A 22,615-nucleotide genomic window follows, 5' to 3' on the forward strand; every position below is an offset into this window, starting at 1 on the left:
TGAATGACCTTTGTAAGGATGAATGGAACACCTTTCTTGAATATTTGCTTTCTTCTTCCTAAAGAGTGCTAGAGATATACTAGACATGTTGACTTCCAAATACTAAACACACAAGCTATCAGATTACATCTCAAAGAAGTTGCCTTAACCATTTTTATAAACCTTTGTTTTTCTTCCCCCATCCCACTGTTCTCCTGTTGTATTACTTGGCTTACAGCTTCAGAAGTGTTGTCCTCTGTCAGCTAAAGTACCTTCCAGACCTACCCTAGAAGTTGTCTTTAAAAGAAAAACCCACTGTCTTTGCTGAGTTATTGCTACTTGCCTCTTTTAAAAGGAGAATATAAAACAAAATTCATATTCATTCAAATATCCATCAAATCATGGTTGTCTTTATTTTATGTGGTAGAAATTTATATTTGTTACTAATTTGGAGAAAACAGTTTATTTTAAATGTAGTCAAGTATTGGTATTTAACTAAAGGGTATGGTTTACACATTTTGCAGTATGAATAATAGCCATATGTTAATTTTCTACCTAGCAATACTTATTTACTTTTTTTTTTTTTTTTTTTTTTTTGGTATTGGGGATTGAACTCAGGGGCACATATCCAGCCCTACTTTATATATTTTATTTAGAGACAGGGTTTCACTGAGTGCTTAACACCTCCTTTTTTTTTTTTTTGGCTGAGGTTGGCTTAAACTTGCCATCCTCCTGCCTCATCCTCCTGAACCAGTGGGATTACAGGCATGGCAGCAATGTATATTTAACACACTTCCATGTACCAGGTTGAAATGTATTTGAGATTTTTTTTTCAAAATCTTAGATGTGAAATCTTAAAGTTTAAATACATAAAATTATTTAACAGTACATGAGTTATAAAGTATCAGTAGCATCAAATCCTGATGTCCCTATATGCAGTGCCCTAAATGACTACTTTATTCTCTCCAGGCTTAAAGAACTATAGTGGTTTTCTATACATTATTGAACAAAGATTGTTTCTCACTTATTTAATGCCACTGTTTCCCATCCCTTCCCCCCTTTCTTTCATTGCTTCAGTTCTTTCTCACCTTTACATGTGTTGGTCTACTAAGGGTTTTCCCTCTGTTTTTGGAAAACCCTAAAGTTCTATTACGAAGTTTTCCTAACAACTGAACTGTTTTCTTGCTTGATTTCTGAAGCTATTTCACATTACCTTGCTCTTATTTTTTTTGTAAGATAAAAAAGCTGTATAGAGTCCTCAATTTGTTAATAGTATATTGTTTATTAATTATGTGGCTATTAAAATATTCAAAATATTAATTACCAGTTTACAAAGTAGAATGTGAATTTAGAATTTTAGAGACTAGAATGAATATTAGCTTGGTTACTTTTCAAATGAGGAAACAAACTCTACTCTTAAATGATTTTCACAAGGTCTTGAAGAATTAACTGGCTCCCAGTCTGTTAAATACGTTATTCTTATTATCTTTAAACATTTAGATTTGTGGGGATTTTTTTGTTTTATTCTCTTTTGTGGATAGAACTCCAGGGTCTTGCCCATACTGGTACTCTTATCACTGAGCTTCACTTTCAACCCAGGTAAGTGTTCTTCTGAAAGGCAAAGTTTTGGCTTTCTGAGGCCGGCTAGGATATTGAGCACAAGTGACAAGTATTTATTTCATATCTTCTGAAGCAGCCCTATTTCTTCAAGTCTTTATTACAGATAAGTATGATTAAGGGAAAGCAGCTGGCAGCCAAAGGAAGGAAAAGGAAGTGGTAGAGATGGCAGTTTATGTAGTCAAACTAAGAGTAGACAACTAAAGGCTACATTAGTAAGGACTGCCATGTCACACCATTTGTGTAAAGAAAGTTAGAGAATCTTATACTTATATTGAGACTACATAAATGTTGTCATCTTGTATCGCTACCTAAAATGTATGTATGGAAAGGGATTAGTAAATAAGAGGAATGTTATTAGGACATAATTTCTACTTTGCAGGTGACTTCGTAGCTAATGTAGAATAGAGTTATAAGAAGTTTAATAATATGAAGGTAGTTGAAAACTTCTAAGCAAACTGTTCTTAATTTATTGCTTATTCTTGGGAGCTGCTCCTTAGGAGGAAGGAAATACCTGTAGTTTTTCTTGATCCTTACCATACTTTACAGTATAATCGTTGCAGATTTTATGTTTTTTTTCCCCAATTATAGGGTGAAATATGGTATTTAAGAATGTGAACAGATCAATATATAAATTTTTTTATAATTCCCCTTTTCCTCCTAGGAATATACAATTGGACATCTTAAGCCTTATTCTTAGAAGTTTTCCATGTAATCAGCCCCCAGGCCTCCTAGAAGAGACAAGACATTTCCTTAACTTAATTGAGCTTCTTCAACTCAGAAAAAAATGGGCTGAGTTACCTGTTTTTGCAGTTTACTTTCATTTGGTCTTTGTACCAAAAGGAAGATGTGTATTTGGATTTGAGATCAATTTTCTATATCCTGTTTGCGTTTGAATCCTATCATTTATCTTTAGAAAGATAAGGGAAGAGCTGGTCCTATGTCTTGAGGAAGGTGTGTGTGTGTGTGTGTGTGTGTTTGAGGAAAAGAGAAATGTATGTATTCCATTTCATTGGTTGACGTCTAATGATAATCTTAACTACCTTTTAAAGAGATCTTCTACAAGGAAATCCAGCAGCATCACAGCTTTATTCACAGACTAGAATTCTAACCGTTTCCCTTTGCAAGTATCTCTAAGTCTACTTCAGATAAGGATTATGAAGGGATTTTTGTGGGTAGAGTAAGAAATTTACCAAGTTCTGTTAAACCTCCATGCTGTATAAAGACATATTCCTAGGCCAGGAATAAGAAGTCAGTTACCAGAATTACAATCTGGGTTGTGTGCATTGTCACAAGAAATTGAAATTGGGAGTACAAAGTAGAAATTCCTATCTAAGAGTGTTAATCATATAGAAGCAAAGTTGGGAGAGAATGAGCATTTACAAAATCAAGATGTTAATAGATTAAGATCCAGTTTGATTTATTTTGAAACAAAAATGCTGTCGCCATATAATACTGGAGATATTCATTTTAACCACAGATTAAATAGGTGTAAAAGGGATGGATTCTTTTAGCTTTCCAAATACTTCTATAGAAATTAAAATACTGTAGCTGTTATAGAGTGGCAAGTGGTAAATCTTAAGAAGCATAAGATAAACATGTAACATATCTAGGTCCAAGAAATTACAGTTTTCATAGTATTGTTGCTGTCTAAGGTGATTCTCAGGTTTGACCTGAAGCTGTTGGCACGTTAACTGATTTTGGATTAAAGTTGATTAAATAATTTTGAGCTTAGAAACACCCAGATAAGGTTTTATCCCAAGTCAGATCTGAGAGTTATATATATATATATTAAAATTAATATTCATATATTAATATATATTAGTATTATATTAATCCTGATATTCTCAAGTATAGGGTATTCATAAAAAACAGTTTATGAAGCATTTGAATGTTGAAAAAGTGACTACAGAGGCTGAGGAACTTGATGCATTCTTCAAATTGCCCAGACTTTACAACGAAAGATAATATAGCACTTTTCTACCTCAAATATCTATACTGGGTTATAGTCCCCTGCATCTACCCCTAGATTCAATTTCATTAATACCTAGACTAAAGCTGATATAAGAGGGCAGAAAGAATAGAAATGAGAACAATTGTCTCTTGATTAAGATTGGTAGAGCCAGGCATAGTAGTGCATGTGGGTAATCCCACTGCATGGGAAGCTAAGGTAGGAGGATTCCAAGTTCAAAGCCAGCCTCAGTAACTTAGCAAGACCCTGTCCCAAAATAAAAAATAAAATAAAAAGGGCTAGGGATATCGCTCGGTGGTAGAACATTCCTGGGTTTAATCCCCAGATGACCCCCTGCCGCCCACCCTCCACACACACACACACACACACACAATGTGGAGGGGACAACTAAGATTCTCCACTCTAGTGTGGCAAAAGAATCTTGAGTAAAATGCAAAACAGTGCTGAAAGACAATACAGTATCCTTACCCATTTTACTAGAAAATAGGCGTTAGGCATGTATAACTTCTTGGTTTTCAGAATATCTTCTCATGGCAACCTGTGAAACCCTGTGAAAATATTATATATAATATATAATATAATATAATACATAAATATACTGTTAACATTGTGGAGAAATACAAAGGCTAAAACTTCTAAATAGTATGTAATCATGGGATCCATAATGTCTATTCAGGTAGCCCCAGCATTCACTAAAAGAGCATGTATTTATGCTGCTTCTCAAAGCCCCTCCTAAACTTCTAGGGTAGATTTCTTATATGAGCTTATCATGTGTATAGCTTATCCACCTACTGCTGCTCATTAGTGGCTGCTTGTTGGTCAGATGAGTTTTTTTTCTTAATATTTATTTTTTTAGTTGTAATTGGACACAATACCTTTATTTTATTTATTTTTACATTGTGCTGAGGATCAAACTTGGGGCCTCACATGTGCTAGGTTAGCACTCTACAGCTGAGCCACAACCCCAACCCCAGTGATGAGTTTTAATCTCACCATCAGTGAGCTCTTTGCTTTCACTCAAGTTCTACAGACTTCTCTTTGCTCAGCAATCTGCCATGTCCATGGCTTGTAATGTTTTAAGGGAGACTGTTCTCAAGAAGATGAAAAGTCGAAAATGAGACCTAAAACCAAAAGAATGGACCTAGCTACCCTGGTTATTTTCTGGTTAGAATTGAGGAATAGAATTGTTTAAATATCCTGTCAGAGTTAATAAGTGGAATTGTGGTCATGCTTTCTACCAGTAAGCATATGCAATGACTTTAGATTCTTTCTAATTAAAAGCCACACAAGGCCTCTGATAGGGCTGATGATTCTCAGCCTGGTGACTAACAAATCCCTTCTAACTAAGGTACACCTGATAGCCAGTTTGCCTGACTCTGTCTAGTGCCCTCTGTGCATCATTCTCTCTCTCTTCCTACCCATGTGGAAGCCTGGATTTAATGTAGGATTTGTGTAGATGATTTCTGTGATTTTGAGTCAAGTAAACCATGTAACTAAGTCCTCAGAATTGACAGTAGAAAGTAGAAAGCAACAGGACAGAAACCAGAAATAATAGACTAGAACAAGAGAGTTCAAAAGAAGAGCAATATGTAGAATCCTGAAATAGGGCAGCATGGCCACATGTCTTCATCCAGCTGGGGAGGAAGGCTATTAATCAAGGGTTATAAGCTGGCTCAGATTCCAAGTTGGTGTGCTTGGTTTGGTTCCAAGTGTCTTGGTTCCACTAACACCACTTCCCACTCTTCTCCCCTTTTTCCAAGTCTTGGATAATATGTATCTCAAGGAGCCTGCTAAGCTTTCTAACAAATCATTCAAGGCCAGATATTCACTACTTTGAGGTAGAATTGTGTTAATAATAGCTGATAAAACCTCAGTTCTTCCTGGAACAGCCTCTCTGTTTTATTTTTTTAGAGAGAGAGAATGTTTAAAAAATATTTATTTTTTAGTTGTCGGCGGACACAACATCTTTGTTTGTATGTGGTGCTGAGGATCGAACCCGGGCCTCATGCATGCCAGGGGAGCATGCTACCGCTTGAGCCACATCCCCAGCCCAGCCTCTCTGTTTTAATTTCAGATTTGTATCACAGGTTTCACTTAGTTCTCAGAGCAACCCTGTTAAGATAGATAGATTTCCATTATATACACATATTCCAGGCATAGGTGTCTGCGTTTGTCCTCCATTACTTAACTCAATGTTAAGTCCATAAATCACAAAAGTGTAGTATATGCTTGATATATATTAAGACTAATCATTAGTTTCTGTTCAATAGGCAGCTTTTGTTTTGTGAGTTATCCATTTTTCTGTCCTCAATGCTATAGCTCAAATAGCAATTTTAAAGGCTAAAGTAAAGGGGGAAATTCTAAAGAGCAATAAAGGGGAAAAATAGCAAGAGGATAAGCACAGAAAATCTGTAGTAAATAAATATGAGTAAATCTGATTATTGCCTATGAGAAAATGTAACTAATTTTTCTTTAGCATAGAAAGTGTACTCCTCAATTAAATTATGAGGCCAATATAACATTAATACAAAAACCTAATGAAAAGTATGAAAGAAAACAAGTAAAGGCCTTTTTCAATCATGGTATAAGTACAAAAATCCTATGTTAAATATTAGTAAATAAAGGCTATCTATGTATAAAGATTATACATTATCACCAAAGTAGAATTATTCCAGGAATGGAAGATATGGTATTTACTTCTTTGAAACTAAAAACTAAGAAAAAAATGCCCATACAAAACTCTACAGTAAGTGTTAGCCTTAAAAAGACTACTGTCACCTCTTTCACCAGGAACAGTGTATTGGAACCCCAGTCAGTGTGGTAAAGCAAGAAAAAGTAATGCGCAGATATCAGAATTTGATAATAGAAATTTGGGGATTGTAATAATGCAGAGTTGCTATGTACGAAGTCAGTGAACATAATCTGCAGTTGTTTTAAGAAGTTATGGAGAGATGATGTGAGAATACAAAGACTTCAAAGATTTTAGTTCTTCCAGATTGATTTCTAGATTCAGTGCCACCCATCAGCATCGAAGCAGTCTCACATTCAATAATATATCAGAGTGAATCTAAGTGAGAAATATACTTGGAGTAGTTGTGTAGGTGTTATTGCAAACTGATACACTTTTGAGAGTGTATCACAGTTTGGCATTTATTTTCAGGTACATTTTATAAAATAGATATTTAGTAATATCAAGGCATATATCCAAAGACTTCCAAGAATCCTTATATATTTGAAGATCACAATAATATATTGATTTCTTCCTTTAAAAAAAAAAGTCACACTTTAGAATCTTTTGGAGAACAGAACAATGAAGCTGTGGTTGTGTAGACACCAGTCCAGGTTTTTAAAAATATTTTTAATAGACCTTTATTTTGCTCATTTCTTTATGTACATTGCTGAGAATTGAATCCAGTGCCTCACACATGCTAGGCAAGAACTGAGCTACAGACCCAACCCCAGTCTAGGTTTTGTTGCTTTTTTTTTTTTGCCTCTAGTTGCCAAGGCCACTCACTTCTTTCTCCACATACATCCTGTCACATATTCTGAGCAGTTGTTCCACCTTTTTAAAAATCCAATAGTAGAATTTTGTTGTTGTAGTTTACTGAAATCTTTGGAGTCTTTGTGTTCTCAAATTATCTTTCAGTAGAAGGAAGTTTCATTCCTACATATCAATATAACTAAGCATCAAGAAGCCATTCATTGTATACTCGAATTGCTGAATATAAATCCTGTCTTCACCATTTACTAGTATCGTGATCCTATAGAAGTTGAATTTCTTTTCCTGTATTTCCTCATCTGTAAATGGAATCAGAGGAGGAAGGATAATGATGTCTATCTTGTAAGATTGTTATAAGGACTAAAAGTACTTTGAACAAGATTTATTAGTAAATGCATTTTGATAAAGAAACACTAGGCTGGCTTTCATAACTTACCAAAGTTTAAACCTACAAATTTAGAATATTCATTGCCACAAATCAGTGACAATACTGTTTGATTTGGTTTCACAAACTTCAATTTTTGGGTGACATCTCTGCGGAAGCCATTGTCAGCTTTAGATATACTTAAATTTAAGTATGCACAATTAAGGAGTTGAATGTAGGAATGATAGTGTTCAAAACAACTACAAACATGACTTAATGGTTAGAAAATAGTTGGTGATTGAAGAGGAAACAATTTGAAGCCCAAGAAGTCTAGCTCCTTTTGAAACGGGACTTTCTGGACCATTAATACATTCCATGCTTTTAGAAGATACCTTTTAATGATGTATGTACACACTGCAATTTAATCTTTTAGTGATAATTCACTGGGTACTAAAGATATAAAATTTCTGAATTTGCTAGGGAAGAGATTAGACTCATGAGTCTTTGCCTGCTAATGTGTACTCTCCAATTAAACTACACCCTGGCTTAATTGTTTTTAAAGCTGAAATATTTGAAGTTTTTGCCTTAGAATTTTAAACAAGTATTTTGAATACTTCATTTCTCCTAATTTTAATATTTAAATTTAAAGTATTTTTGATTCAGATTTTTAAACTTACTTTGAAGTGTTACTTTAGCTTCATTTTATATGTATATACAAGTTGGCTAGATACAGTCTATCTATCTTGTTTCCAGTTGATGTGAAGTAAGAAATAATTCAGAAAAGTAAATCTACATTAGAGTAAAACTAAAATATTTTTATGCTGCTCAAAACATTGTTTCCTTCCTAAAAGAAATAAAAGCAGGGACTTGACTACATATTTCTTTGTGTTCATAGCAGCTTTATTTATAAGAGCCAAAAATATGCCCATCAATGGAAGACTGGATAAACAAAACATGATGTATATACATATTATAGAATATTATTCTAGCTTCAAAGTAAGGGAAAATTCTAACATATATTACAAGATGTATAAACCTTAAAGACATAGAGGACCCTAAGCCAGTAAAAAAAAAAAAAAAAGGACAAAATATATGATTCCATTACTTATGCCAGGTACCTAAGGTAGTCACATTTGGAGAGAGAGTAGAATGGTTGTTGTTGGACTGTGCAAAGGAGAAAATGGAGTTACTGTTTATTGGATATATCATTAGAGAAGATGAAAAAGTTCTGGAGAGAGCTGGTAATAATCATTCATAGCAGTTGGGTACCCATAACATCACAGAATTGTACATTAAAAAATGGTCAAATTTTGATGTATGTATATTTTTTCACAATTTGAAAAACAAAATATTTCCCTGCAGTGCATAGGAGACACAGAAAACACTCATTTTGGAAAACAGTTCTGGGAAATGGGAACCTCTTATCCGGTTATGAATACCTTCCTATTCTCCACTTGCCCCATCCCCAAAATTACAACTTGGGAAATATAAATTAATGTGCTATAAACTAAGTTCTTTGTTTCTTAGTAATGGAGTGGGAATATTAAATTTTGCAAGTTATTTCATTCTTTTACATGCAGTGAATGATGAAGTGATGAATTTGAAACTTATGAGAAGAATCTTAGTCATAACACATTATAGAAGAAACCTTAGTATTTAGTTCACACTACTCCTTTTATAGAAAAATAAAGTGAGGTATTGCCTCCTGTGTTCGCCTCTTTGTCACTGTGACCAAAATCCCTGACAGGAACAACTTAGAGGAGGAAAGATTTATTTTGGTCAGTTTCAGAGGATTCAGTACATGATCAGTGGGTCCTAATACTATGGGCCTGAGGTGAGGTAGAACATCATGGCAGAACTGCGTGGTGGAAGGAAATTGCTCAGCTCATGGCAGCCAGGAGGAAAGAGAGAAGAGAAACCCTTCCAAGCCACAACCCCAGTGCCTACTTCCTCAAGTTAGTTTCAGCCCTCCAGTAGTCCATTCAGCTATCAGTGGATTAATCCAGGAACCCTCACAATCCAATCATTGCCTTAAATCTCCACCTCTGAGCTATGTTGCACTGGTGATTGTATGCCTTTGACACATGAGTTTTGGGGGATGTTGCAAATGCAAACCTTCTCAATAGAAGAATTTGCTGGGTAGAATCCCTAATTGCCTCACTGGACTAAGTAATTAAAGCTGTATCATGTTCTAGAATATTTATAAAGTTTCTTCTATTCTCATAGAAGATGGTAAACAGGACACATTTAGTTGCCCCATAGGCAGGTATGAGTGAGTGAGAAGAAAGGAATTCAGTCCTATTCCCAGAAATCTATCTTTATTCAGACAGTTAAGGGCATCCCAAGCCTATAGCCAGTTGATCCTCCTCTTCAGACTACATCAGTTCTCTGAGTCAACAAATACAAATGAAGCTCAATTTAGTTCTTTCCTCATAAGAAAAATCAGTGAAGAAGCAGTGAAAGCCCAAGGAGCAAATACCTGAAATATATTATCAGAATAGCGAGAAAAAAAAAGTTGAGAATTCAGAGGATATTGCATTTATAAAGCAAAAAAAAAAAAAAAAAAAAAGTGGGGTACCAGTAATATGAGCCTCTTTTTAAAAATTGTGTTCACATATTATCAATAATTCTTAAGTTTTCTGAAATGCATGAAAGCCTTGATCATATTGTTATGCTATGGATAGATACCATGTGGTATGAAATGTGTTAAATAGATGGCTCAGTGGTAGAGTGCTTGTCTAGCAAATGTGAGGCACTGGGTTCGATTCTCGGCACCACATTAAAAAAAATAAAGCCATTGTGTTCACCTATAACTAAAAATATTTTAAAAAAAAGATTATAAAAGTATTTAGAATTCTATTTGGGCTAATTCAGAAAAGAGCTAGCTAACAGTCACAAAATAGTTTCTTATAGTTTGCTTGTAACTCTTACATATAACCTGCCTAGAACATAAATCCTTTTGATAATCAAAACCATATTTTAAAGCATATAAATATCTTGATTAATTTACATTATTTTTTATAAAACTGGCTTTTATATTAGAATTTTATCAGAAATAAGTTTATAATATTTTTATCAAGTTTGGTCTTCTAAAACAGTATTGTATGTAATCTCGGTTACATGTGCTTCATCACAGAATCTATCAAAATTGCCTGTGTATACAGAATGAACTTTTGAAGTTCGTATGAATGTGATGTATTTGAGCTCTATTTCTGCGTTGTCTGGGCTTCTAAGGTTCTAATTCAGCACTGCCCAGTAGGATTTGGAATTGTTACTGTGTACTGTATAATTTGGTAGCCACTAGGCACATGTGAGTAGTGGAACTAATGAACAAAATATTTAATTTTAACAGATTTAAATTGCTACACATAGTTTGTGACTCCATATTAAATAGTATAATGTCTGATAGGTAGGGGTGTGTGTGTATCTTGCAGTGCTGAGGATTTAACTCAGGGCCTTACACATGCTAGGTAAGATCAGAAGAAAGGCATATCATGGCTCATTTCAGTTATTGTTTAAGGATTTATCATTTATGCCACACACTGTCACCTCAAATCTAGTATGTAACAGGTAACAGCATTCACCAAAATATACCCAAAAAGTGTTATGATCTTTAGAAAGTCATACTCCCAGCCATACTGAACCATACTCTCAGCCTCTTCAAAAAGTATTAAAAACTAAGGAAAGACAAAAGTATAGAAATATCTGCATTAAACTGTGTGAACTTCTGACCCAAAATGTGTTTACATGGTATAGTACATAGGCTCTTCAGCCTTTATTTTCTTCTTCTGTAATGTCATGGATACAACTTCTTTATTTCTGATCTCACTGCTTAACTTTTTATTAAAAAATAATAATTTGGGGCTGGGGATGTGGCTCAAGCGGTAGCGCGCTCGCCTGACATGCGTGCGGCCCGGGTTCGATCCTCAGCACCACATACCAACAAAGATGTTGTGTCCGCCGAGAACTAAACAATAAAACATTAAAAATTCAAAAAAAAAATCTTTAAAAAAAAATAATAATTTGTAACTTACACAAGGACTGAACTATTTTGATGTCTCTTGGTTAGATGCTTGCTATCTTCTCCTCAGTTGTTTCTACCAGTTTTTTTCACTAGTGGAAAAGTAATCTTAGAATCACCGAGTACATTTTTCCAATTTGAGAAACTTCTCCAAACTAAACTCAGAATTATCAGGGTATTTGTCAAGTTCATCAACAAAATACCCCAAGTAATTCATTGGCTTTGAGTATGTATAGAATCTTCCTAGTATTTTACAATGTAACTTTAGTATCAAGTATGATTCCTTTTCAAAGAAGAAAATAGTTCTGTTAAAATTTCTCCTTTCATCTTAAAAGAGCGTACTATAGGGATACTGCCACATCAATGATCATAGCGGCACAATTCACAATTGCTAGACTGTGGAACCAACCTAGATACCCTTCAATAGATGAATGGATAAAAAAAATGTGGCATCTATACACAATGGAGTACTACGCAGCAATAAAAAATGACAAAATCATAGAACTTACAGGGAAATGGATGGCATTAGAGCAGATTATGCTAAGCGAAGCTAGCCAATCCTTAAAAAACAAATGCCAAATGTCTTCTTTGATATAAAGAGAGCAACTAAGAACAGAACAGGGAGGAAGAACATGAGGAAAAGATTAACATTAAACAAAGACAAGTAGGGGGAGAGAAAAGGAGAGAGAAGGGAAAGCATATGGAAATGGTAGGAGACCCTCAATGTTACACAAAATTACATAGAAGAGGATGTGAGGGGAAAGGGGTGGGGGGAACAAGGGAGAGACTTGAACAACAGCAGATGAGGTAGAGAGGGATGATGGGTGGGGAGGGGAGGGGGAGGGGGGATAGTAGGGGATAGGAAAGGTAGCAGAATACAACAGTCACTAATATGCCATTATGTAAAAATGTGAGTGTGTAACCGATGTGATTCTGCAATTTGTATTTGGGGTAAAAATGGGAGTTCATAACCCAATTGAGTCAAATGTATGAAAGATGATATATCATGAGCTTTGTAATGTTTTGAACAACCAATAAAAAATATAAAAACAAAAAAATTTCTCCTTTCAAACTGAAATATAAAAAATCTGTACTCTTTAAAATTTTTCCATTTGTTTCTATTCCCATATAGTAGTCTATGCAGCATTTCTTCAGGCAGAGTTGAATGTTGCTAGAAAAGTCACCAGAATTTCAGATTCTGTGATCTCACAGGCAGCTGAATGGTTTTGCTGCTGATTCTTTTTACAGTCTAAAAGAAGAATGAAGTACAACCTACCTCACAGACATAGGAGTTTCACTAGCTCTATTTCTCCATAACACAGAAAATGTGTTAAAACATTATGTTAAAACATTATGATACCTTCTTTAAAACTTATAAATTATTGTGAATATTCTATATGTTCCAGCTTTACTGAAAAAGGAGCATTTCGACAAACTTCACTGAAGGGTTCAGCTTCTCTGTGTGTATTAAATTGTAAATGTATGGCTCTGTAAAGACCATAACACTTCTTGGTGAATGCTGTTACCTGTTACATAATAGATTTGAGGTGACAGTGTGTGACATAAATGATGTCCTTAGATAATAACTGAAATGAACCATGATATGCCTTTCTTTTGATCTTTATACCAAGACTACTGAGTTGTTATATATTGATCACCTTTATTATCATAGATTCCCTTAGGTCATTCTACTGAGATATGTTGGGCTCCAGGCCCCCTTTCCACAGAATTGACCTAAATTCCAATTTTTGTTTACATTTTCAGAATTGAGTGCCTTTGCTGTCACTCTAGTCTACTCTGGTCTTTTCTTTTTGTTAATAAACATCTCTGTTTGTTCACATCAGGTGTTAGTAGGTTCTGTTTTAAGTATATTTTTTTTTCTGTTTTCTTCATCTGTTCATCTAAAAGATCAGGTTTTAATATTTGTAATCAAAATAAGCATGAGTGGAACTGGGACTGTAGCTCAGTGGTAGAGCACTTGTCTAGCATGCGTCTAGGGGATTCAGTCCCCATCACTGCAGAGAAATATCAAAATTGATGAGTTTTTTTCCTTACAATAGCAGACAAACCATTTTTACATTTTGTGCAGTCTTCATGTTTTTAATTATTTTTTTTTCTTGAATTTATTAGAGATTTGTTTATTTTTAAAAATCTAGGAAATGCTTGTTTTCGGGAACATTGGAAATTCTAGAAGCTATTTGTTAAATTTTAATTTCAGATTTCTCTTTGTGACATAAGTTCTGACATTACATAAAACAGTATGTGAAATTACTTTCCCAGATTTATACATATAGAGACCAGGTCCAAAGTAATACATCTTAGACATTACAATGTATTTTTTAACATAAAATCTAGTATTAGCAAAGTTTGCTATTTATTATTTATTACCTACACTGTAAATAGGATAAGATATTGACTCAACGTAGATTTTACTTAGAGCACAGCTTTCAGAATATCACACAAAATGAAGGAAAGATAAGTTTTCATTAATGTTTTCTCTGAACCTATTTTATAAGAGTTTGCCAAGTTAATCTGCATTATTACCAAGAAACAATAGGGAGACGAAAAGAAGTTTTTCAGTAAATTATAATTACATCAGAAATTGACATGAGTAATGTTAGTAATTTATGTTAGAGTAGAAGGAGGTATAGTAGTAGATCATTCTGTTGGGTGTAAAAGAACCGATGCTCATCTTTTTCCTTTGTCAGTGCGCAGGAAAAAGTTACCAGGAGAAGCAGATTCTTAAATTATCTCATATAATTTTAGGAAATTCCTCTTGCTATAAGTGAAGTGTAAGGATGAGAGGAGGGTAGGTAGCTCAGTGGTAGAAATTTTCAGGGTGTGAGTTCTCTAGCAGCAAACTTTAAAAGGTGGAGGGGAAGAAAAGAAAGAAAAAGAATCCTTTGTTGAAAGTAAATCCTAATTTTCACAATAGGTCTCCTTCCCCACAACTTAGATGCATAGATTTTCATTTATCTGCTTCTGTTTTGTTTCCACATACTAAACATAAGCAATAGTCTCCTCAATTTTTTTGTGCATTCTTTCTAAACATGTACATTTAAAACCTTTCATACCTTTTTATTCCATTGTGTGGATATACTACATTTTGTTTACCCATTAATCAAACATTTGCGTTATTTTATTTCACTTTTTGTCTTTATAAATATGCTGCTGTGAACATTCATGTACATGTTTTTCTCAAGACATAGGTTTTCATTCCTCTTGGAATACCCGGAAGTTATTTTTAAGTTAATTTCTTGTTGAAATGGTAACTGCCAGACTGATTTTGTGGCATCATTTTACTTACCCAGAAAATGTCCAGTTTTTCCACATTTTAACCAACCCTTGCTATTAACTGTCTTTCATTATAGCCATCCTAGTGGGTTTGAGGTGATATTTCATTGTGGTTTTGATTTGTATCTTCCTAATGACTATTGGTGTTGAACGGCTTTTCACAAGCTTAATTGGCCATGTGTCTGTCTTTGGAGAAATGCTGTTCAGATCTTTTGCCCATTTTAAAATTGTTTTATTTAGAGTTTTTGTTGAGTTTTTTTTTTTATATAGGTCATCTTTTTATTGTTAAATTATGGAAATTCTTATATTCTAGATATAAGTCTGTTCAACAGATTCATTATTTACAAGTATTTACTCTCATTCAGTAGGTTGTCTTCCCTGTCTTGGTGGTATGCTCTCAAGCACAAAAGTTTTAGAAGTTCATTTGTCTGTTTTCTTTGTTATTTGTGCTTTCAGTGTCATAGTTAGAAATCATTTCCCAGTACAGGTTCCCAAAGATCTATGCTTTTATTTTCTTCTGAGAATGTTATAGTTCAGAACTTACTGTTTAGTCTTGGACCCATTTTGAGTTGATTTTTGCATATGTGTAAAGTAGGAGTGTAATTCTATTCTTTTGCATGTGGATATCAAATTGGAATTTTGATTGGAATTATCTTGAATTTAATTTTGAGAGAGTTAACATTCCTATTACTATAAAGTCATTCCATGTTTTTAAGTTTTTTAAAACTTTTTTGCAGAAAGATTTTCTACAATACTACTTATTCTATTTTTAGTTGTTTAATGGTAACATGGAAATGTAGTGTTTTCCCCTAATGTGTGTATTTGCCAAATTTGCTGAGAACTCTTTATTAGTTTTAAAAGTTTATTGATTTCATTGACTTTTGTATCTAGATAGTCATGTCATCTGTAGATCATGATTTTTGTTTCTGTGTTATCTATAGGTTTTTCTTAGTCTTAATTATTAATGTGGAAAACTACTTTGGTTTAACATTGGAAGTGTCATTCTTTCAACTATAGTACTTCATGTTTTATGTGCATTTTACATATTGTTTCTGTACTTTTGTGCAGTCCTTACTCACTTTTAGTATAAAGATTATAATAGCTTCAGGAAGTGAGTTTTGAGCATTTATTATTTCTGGAATAACTTCTTGGAAACTGTTTTAGGTGAAGGTGGCTTTTTAAATTTTCTTTTCAAATTCTCATGGTTATTTATGTTTTCTTGCCTCCTGTTTCTTGTGCCAATTTATTCCTTTTGCATTACTCAAGAAATTATGCATTTGAGCTCATTTAATTTATTGACAGGTACTCTTTGGGAGTGGTTACTCGGTTGAATTTGGAAACTTTTACCCCTGAGCTACATTCCCAGCCCTTTTAAGTATTTACTCTCATTCAATAGATTGTCTTCACTGTCTTGGTGTTTCTTAAGACAGGATCTGGCTAAGTTGCTTAAGGTCTTGCTAAGTTTCTGCAGCTGGCCTTGAACCTGCAATCCTCCTTTATCAACCTTCCAAATCACTGGTATTACAGCTCTTGCTGCCACTGAGTTGCCTTTTTAAAAAACTTTTTCCTGTAGCTCTTTCTCCTTTTACATGTAGCATTTTGTTAGTCACTTTTCTGTCACTATAACAAATATAACCTGAGATAACCAACTTATAAAGAGAAAAGTTTTTATATTTGCTCACATTTTTGAAGGTTCCTATTTATGATTAGTTGGCCCTTTTGACTTTTGGACTCTGGTAAGGAAGCATATCATGGCAGAAACGTAGAAAAGCCATATTGCTCATTTCACATGACCAGAATGTGAAAGAGAAGCAAAGAGGATTGGGATTCCAAGGACCCCTTCAAGGGCAAACTCCCAGTGACCTAAAGACAACCAACACTAGGCCCTAGCTCCTAAGTGTTTCACCACATACCAATATTGCCATCCTGGTCATCAGTGTTTTTAACACATGGGCCTTTGGGGGACATCCAAAAAATAAACTTATAACATTTACCTCCTTATGGTCAGTGTTGTTTGAGGACCCTTTCAACAAAATAGAGATTATGAATTCATTCTCTAGAGTCATTCCATTTATCGCTTCCAGAATTTTACCAGCTATGTGACTACTGGCAAGTTCTATAACTATTCTGTGCCTCTGTTTTCTCAATTGCAAAGTGGGTATAAACATAGTATCTATGAAGATCAGTAGAAGTAGAGGAAGGGACCAGGGGTGGGATGCAGGGAGGAAGTGGGCAAGTGCTAGAAAGTGTTATTGGCAAATTATATTGTTATATTGTGTGCATATGTACAACAACAAATCTCATCATCATGTACACCTGTAATGCACCAATAAAAAATATGGGGAAAAAAGATAGTCCCTATGTCAGGGTATTGTTGAAAGAATAAAATGAGTTAGTATATTTTTTAAAAAGCATTTAGAATAGTCTCTAGCACTGAGTAGATGTTCTGTTAATACTGTTTGCAAATAGTCACAATGGAAACCTTTTCTAAGAATCAAGTTTTGGTTCTTCATTTTGTTATCTACCATTAATTTTTTTGTTGTTATTTTCTCTTACTCTTTTCTTGTGTTGGGTACTCTGAAAAAATTAAGCTAATATAACTACATTAGATATAGCCTACAAAGTATAATTTTCTTACTACTTTTAGCTGACTTGTTAAGAGTTGTTTATCACTGTCATTCTGAACAAGTCAGATTCCCCAGCACATTTTCATCTCTTAATATTCCCTAATTATACTCCATTTCTCTCCATGTTGGTATTCTCTAGAACTTTTATTCTGGATTGTTAGAGATATATTTTACTACCTTTAAAAATATATTTCCTCTCCAGTCATGATTGTGCATGCCTGTAATCCCATCGGCTTGGGAGGCTGAGGCAGGAGGATCCCAAGTTCAAAGCCAGCCTAAGCTTTTAACATAAGAGACTCTCTTCAGAGGGTCTGGATATACGTCTCAGGGGTTAAACACCGCAGATTTGGTTCCCAGTAACCCCTATACCCAACAAAAAAATTGCTCATTACTTACTTGCACATTGTATTAGCTATTCTCCTTTATTTCTCATAATTTTAGAAAAGAATTCTCTTGGAATTTATTCCCTTCCTTGCTAGTGTTTTTCAAAAAAGGTCTTTGGCTTGATAAGCTTTTGAGTTATGGTAAGCCTATAGCTATCTTTATTTTATTCTTATAATAAAATGATATTTCAGTTATGTGAAAAGCATAAGTTTAAAATTTTTAGTTTCTTTTAAAATTGTCTTCCAATGTGTTTGGTTTCTGGTGTTGCTGTTGAAAGTGAGATCCATGCTTCCTTTTTAGAAACTTTTGGGTTTCTGGTGTTTTTCAGTTTTACTATAGTGTGTCTAGCTGTGAGAGTTGTCTTCGATATCCTTTTTTCACTTTTGGAGCTATTTCAATAAGAATTATCTTTAATTTTAAGAAGATCTTAAGTCTTTTTATCTTCTGGGTTTTTGTTTTTGTTTTTATTTTCCTCAGACTCTTATAGCATACATATTGGCATTTCTTTTAAATTTTATTTTCTATTTTCTCTTATCACCCTGAAATTCTGGCCTGATCCTCCAACTTAACTAATGTGTTCTTCAGCTGCTATACCAATTCATTTTTCCAATCCATCAATAGCCTTTCCAGTCCAACAACACCTAATAATTTTTTAAACTAAGAATTTCCAGTTGGGTTTTTCTTTTATAACAGTTTTCCTGCTTCATCTTGTAAGTAGTTTTTCTCTTTTTCAAAAGGATTTTTTTTTTTAAGAGAGAGTGAAAGAGGAGAGAGAGAGAGAGAATTTTTAATATTTATTTTTTAGTTCTCGGCGGACACAACATCTTTGTTGGTATGTGGTGCTGAGGATCGAACCCGGGTCGCACGCATGCCAGGCGAGCGCGCTACCGCTTGAGCCACATCCCCAGCCCCATCAAAAGGATTTATTATAACTTATTTTAAATCCTTAATTTGTCTCGTTTAAAAATCTGCTTCTGGGCTGGGGTTGTGGCTCAGCGGTAGAGCGCTCACCTTGCATGTGCAAAACTCTGGGTTGGATCCTCAGCACCACATACAAACATAAACAAGTGAAATAAAGGTATTATGTCCAACTACAACTAAAAAATAAATATTAAAAAGAAATCTGCTTCTACTATAAATTCAATTTGTTGTCTCTTAAGACTTATCTTCCTAAAGAATGAGTCACTGCCTTGTCATTTCAGGTTTTTGTTTGTTTGTTTTATGTTAGTTTTGTTTGTTGCTATTTTCCCAAGGATAACTAGTAAATATTTTCATTCAGATAAGTTTGTAAGTTGGACTTGAAGTTTAAATTTAACAAGCTATGTCAATGCTTTTTTTTTTAATATCAAGAATAAAATGTTTTCCCTCAGTAACTTGCTCAACTCAGTTAACAGTAAAACTTTCAAATTTACAGAGAAGAAGGCAATAATTTTTTCTAAAAAAGCAGGTCTATATTTCTACCCTATTTCAGATCTGTTATTTGGAAAGTGATAATTTGTGAGTTATCACTGAATGGGCTGTAGTTTTCTGGCTTTTGGGCAGTGGAGGTAAGAATAATTTCTTTTGCGACCATTAAGAATGGCCACATTGTTTTTTCATTACACAAGACCTTGGCACCGCAGTTTTGTGTGCTTCTTTCCTTTGATGTTTTAAATCCTTAGAAGCATCTGCAGCATTATGTATGTTCTGTTAGCCAGGTTTATTTTATTTTTAATTTTTTTGTAGTTGTAGGTGAACAGAATGCCTTTATTTTATTTTATTTTTATGTGGTGCTGAGGATTGAACCCAGTGCCTCATGCATACTGGGCAAGTGCTCTGCCACTGAGCTACAGCCCCAGCCCAGCTAGATTTATTTTAAAACTAACTTAGTATGTAAGAGTCTTCATGGTTAAGAAGTAAATTATAGGAATAGTTTAGCTATATATAGTTTACTTATTAATTGAGCTTTTAATTGACTGTTGTAGGTCAGCATTGATTATTAAACACACTGCCTTGAAATATCATACCTTTGTAACTCGTGTGTGTGTGTGTGTGTGTGTGTGTATATCTCATATATCAGGTCAACTCTTCTGGAATAGAACATATTCTTTGTCTTGCTAAGCCCTGTGCATGCCCTCAGAACCCTCTCAGCACATATTTCAGGAAGCTAGTTAAAGTTAGCACTGTAGATATTGCATAATTTTTATTTCTATTATAATTCTTATTCCAACTAGGCTAACACTCAGACTGTATTTGGTTTAAAAGAATTCAGGTAAACATCAAGTAAAGGTTTTTCCAAATCGGATACAGTGATACATGTCTGTAATCCCAGCTTCTTCACAGGGCTGAGGCAGGAAGATCACACATTTGAAACCAACCTTAGCAATTCAGTGAGATCCTGTCTCAAAATAAAAAATAAAATGAAAAGGGCTGGGAATGTAGCTCAGTAGTAGAATGCCCCGGTTTTAAAAAAAAATGTTTATAATATCTGCCTTTTTCTGTCCTTCCTTTACTCATTTTTTAAAAACCTTTCATGTCATGTTTAGCCTTGTTTCCCCCCTTCTTGCACTATTTCAGCTTCTTTCTACTTACTGTGTTTGCACTGGGAAATCAACACATTATATTACTATAGAGTATATTTTGATTCAGTATTGAATGAAAAGGGCATTCTTTCCTTTTCATATATTTTCATGTATTCTCAATTCTTTAGTCACTCTCCTGAAGTGATTTCCTCTCGTTTTTGGTATAATGATGTACACTGAATTAAACAGAAAGTACAAACTAACCTAAAGATAATTTATATCATCTATATTATTTGTAAATTAATACCTCTGCACCTTTCATATTTTGTTAAATGAGAATAATGATCATCACTATTTGAAACATAAAATATTTGAGTCTGCCTATTGGCCAGGAATATTTGCTCACTTCAGTGTTTAATGTATTCCTAGGAAGATGCCAAAAAGCTCTTGGGAGAAGGATACTTGGAATTATAGTACTAGATGTTGACCACTAGTAGTATTTGTTCAGGTCTTTGTTTTAATCTGAGAATACAGAGTCCACATTCAGTTATTAAAACCTGTGTGATTTCCTTTTCTTTTTCAGAAGATGAATAATCTTTCGTTTAGTGAGCTGTGTTGCCTCTTCTGCTGTCCTCCTTGCCCAGGGAAAATTGCTTCTAAACTAGCATTTTTGCCACCTGATCCAACTTACACACTGATGTGTGATGAAAGTGGAAGCCGCTGGACTTTACACCTCTCAGAACGAGCAGACTGGCAGTATTCTTCTAGAGAAAAAGATGCTATCGAATGTTTCATGACTGGAACCAGTAAAGGCAACCGAATTGCCTGTATGTTTGTGCGTTGCTCACCCAATGCCAAATATACTTTACTCTTTTCACATGGAAATGCTGTTGATCTTGGTCAGATGAGCAGCTTTTACATAGGACTGGGATCACGGATTAATTGTAATATATTCTCATATGATTATTCTGGATATGGTGCAAGTTCTGGGAAGCCAACAGAGAAGAACCTCTATGCAGATATTGAAGCTGCCTGGCTTAGTCTTAGGACAAGGTAAATTTCGACTGGGAATTGTTTTTTACACAATAGTTGGTTTTACTACATATTCCTTGAAATATTATATAAAGATTATATTTACCAATATTAATAGTTCAACTTTTAGGTTTCAGTTTTAAATTTTATAGAATAACAAACTTTTTTTTTAGCTCAGATTTGTATATGTATTAATGCATGTATGTGTGAATTTTTAAAGTTAAATGCAACAATGAATATTTGGTTTTAAAAAACTTATTGGTGCATGATATACAAATAATTACTCAAAATTTCAGCATTTTAAGGGAATGAGAAAAAAAACAGTAATTCCATATTATTTAAAGGTGAGATTTTACTTTACATTCTGGACTCCTAAACTTTGGAGAAATAATCTTAAGTTTTTGTAAATTATTTATTATCAATGCAGTTAGTGTACAATAAATAGATATCTAAGTTTTCTGATGTTATATATTAATAAGCTGCCTGACTTCCAGAGTATTGTACTAAAGAACTAAAACACAAAGAAAACTTACTATTTCTAATTTAATATTTAAAATATTAATGGTGTCAAAGAACCTCCTCATTGTTTGTTAATAAGTGTAACTTTTTTAGAAATATAAAACTCTTTTTCAACTGTACTGATATTAGTTTCATTAGGCCTTAAGTAAACAAAATACTACCCACTTTTCAAAATCAACCATTGGAATATTTCACAAAGTATTATAATCTTTTAAAATACTGAAATAATTGATATGATTCATATAACAAAGTTATACTTATAAGGTATAGCTTGATAATGTGGTTTTGGGAGAGTGGTTCAAATCCTTTTTGAATTAATTTTTATTGGTGTACCGTATACATATATATATAAAATAATGGAATTTATTTTTACACATAGAAGTGTAATTTATTTTGTCATAGTTATATATGCACATAGCATGATTTGGTCAATTTCATCTATAATAATGATTTTGAAGGTGCCAAGGTAAAGTAGATAGCCTCTATTATTGGTGCTTAACATAGAAGGACAACTTTTTTGAAACAAAACATGAGTATATGTCTATCGAAAAATATTCCCTCTTTTGATTAGTCAGCTTTCTTTTTTCTTTTCAATTTTTTGTTTGTTTTCTGGTAGTAGTGATTGAACCCAGGGGCATTCTACCACTGAGCTACATCTTCCGCCCTTTTATATTTTTTAAATTTTTGAGACAGGACTTGCTAAGTTATTGATGCTTGCCTTCAACTTGTCATCCTTCTGCTTCAGTCTCCTGAGTTGCTAGGATTACAAGCATGCACCACTGCACCTGGCCAGATACCAATTTGAA

The 22,615-nt window shown here is 33.9% G+C and overlaps 1 protein-coding gene across 3 annotated transcripts in view; it reads left to right on the forward strand.

Annotated features, from left to right (window-relative positions):
• The window catches only part of Abhd17b (abhydrolase domain containing 17B, depalmitoylase), a 40,720-nt gene that overhangs the window by 11,651 nt on the left and 6,454 nt on the right, over window positions 1-22,615 (forward strand). For all 3 annotated transcript variants that reach the window (XM_005324102.5, XM_021725626.3, XM_040285671.2), the window contains one exon: window positions 20,842-21,311. In XM_005324102.5, coding sequence (XP_005324159.1) covers window positions 20,845-21,311 — 467 coding nt within the window. In that variant the 5' untranslated portion in view covers window positions 20,842-20,844. The remainder of the gene's footprint in view (window positions 1-20,841; window positions 21,312-22,615) is intronic.

This window comes from Ictidomys tridecemlineatus, chromosome 4, assembly GCF_052094955.1.
Source record: "Ictidomys tridecemlineatus isolate mIctTri1 chromosome 4, mIctTri1.hap1, whole genome shotgun sequence".
Taxonomy (NCBI): Eukaryota; Metazoa; Chordata; class Mammalia; order Rodentia; family Sciuridae; genus Ictidomys; species Ictidomys tridecemlineatus.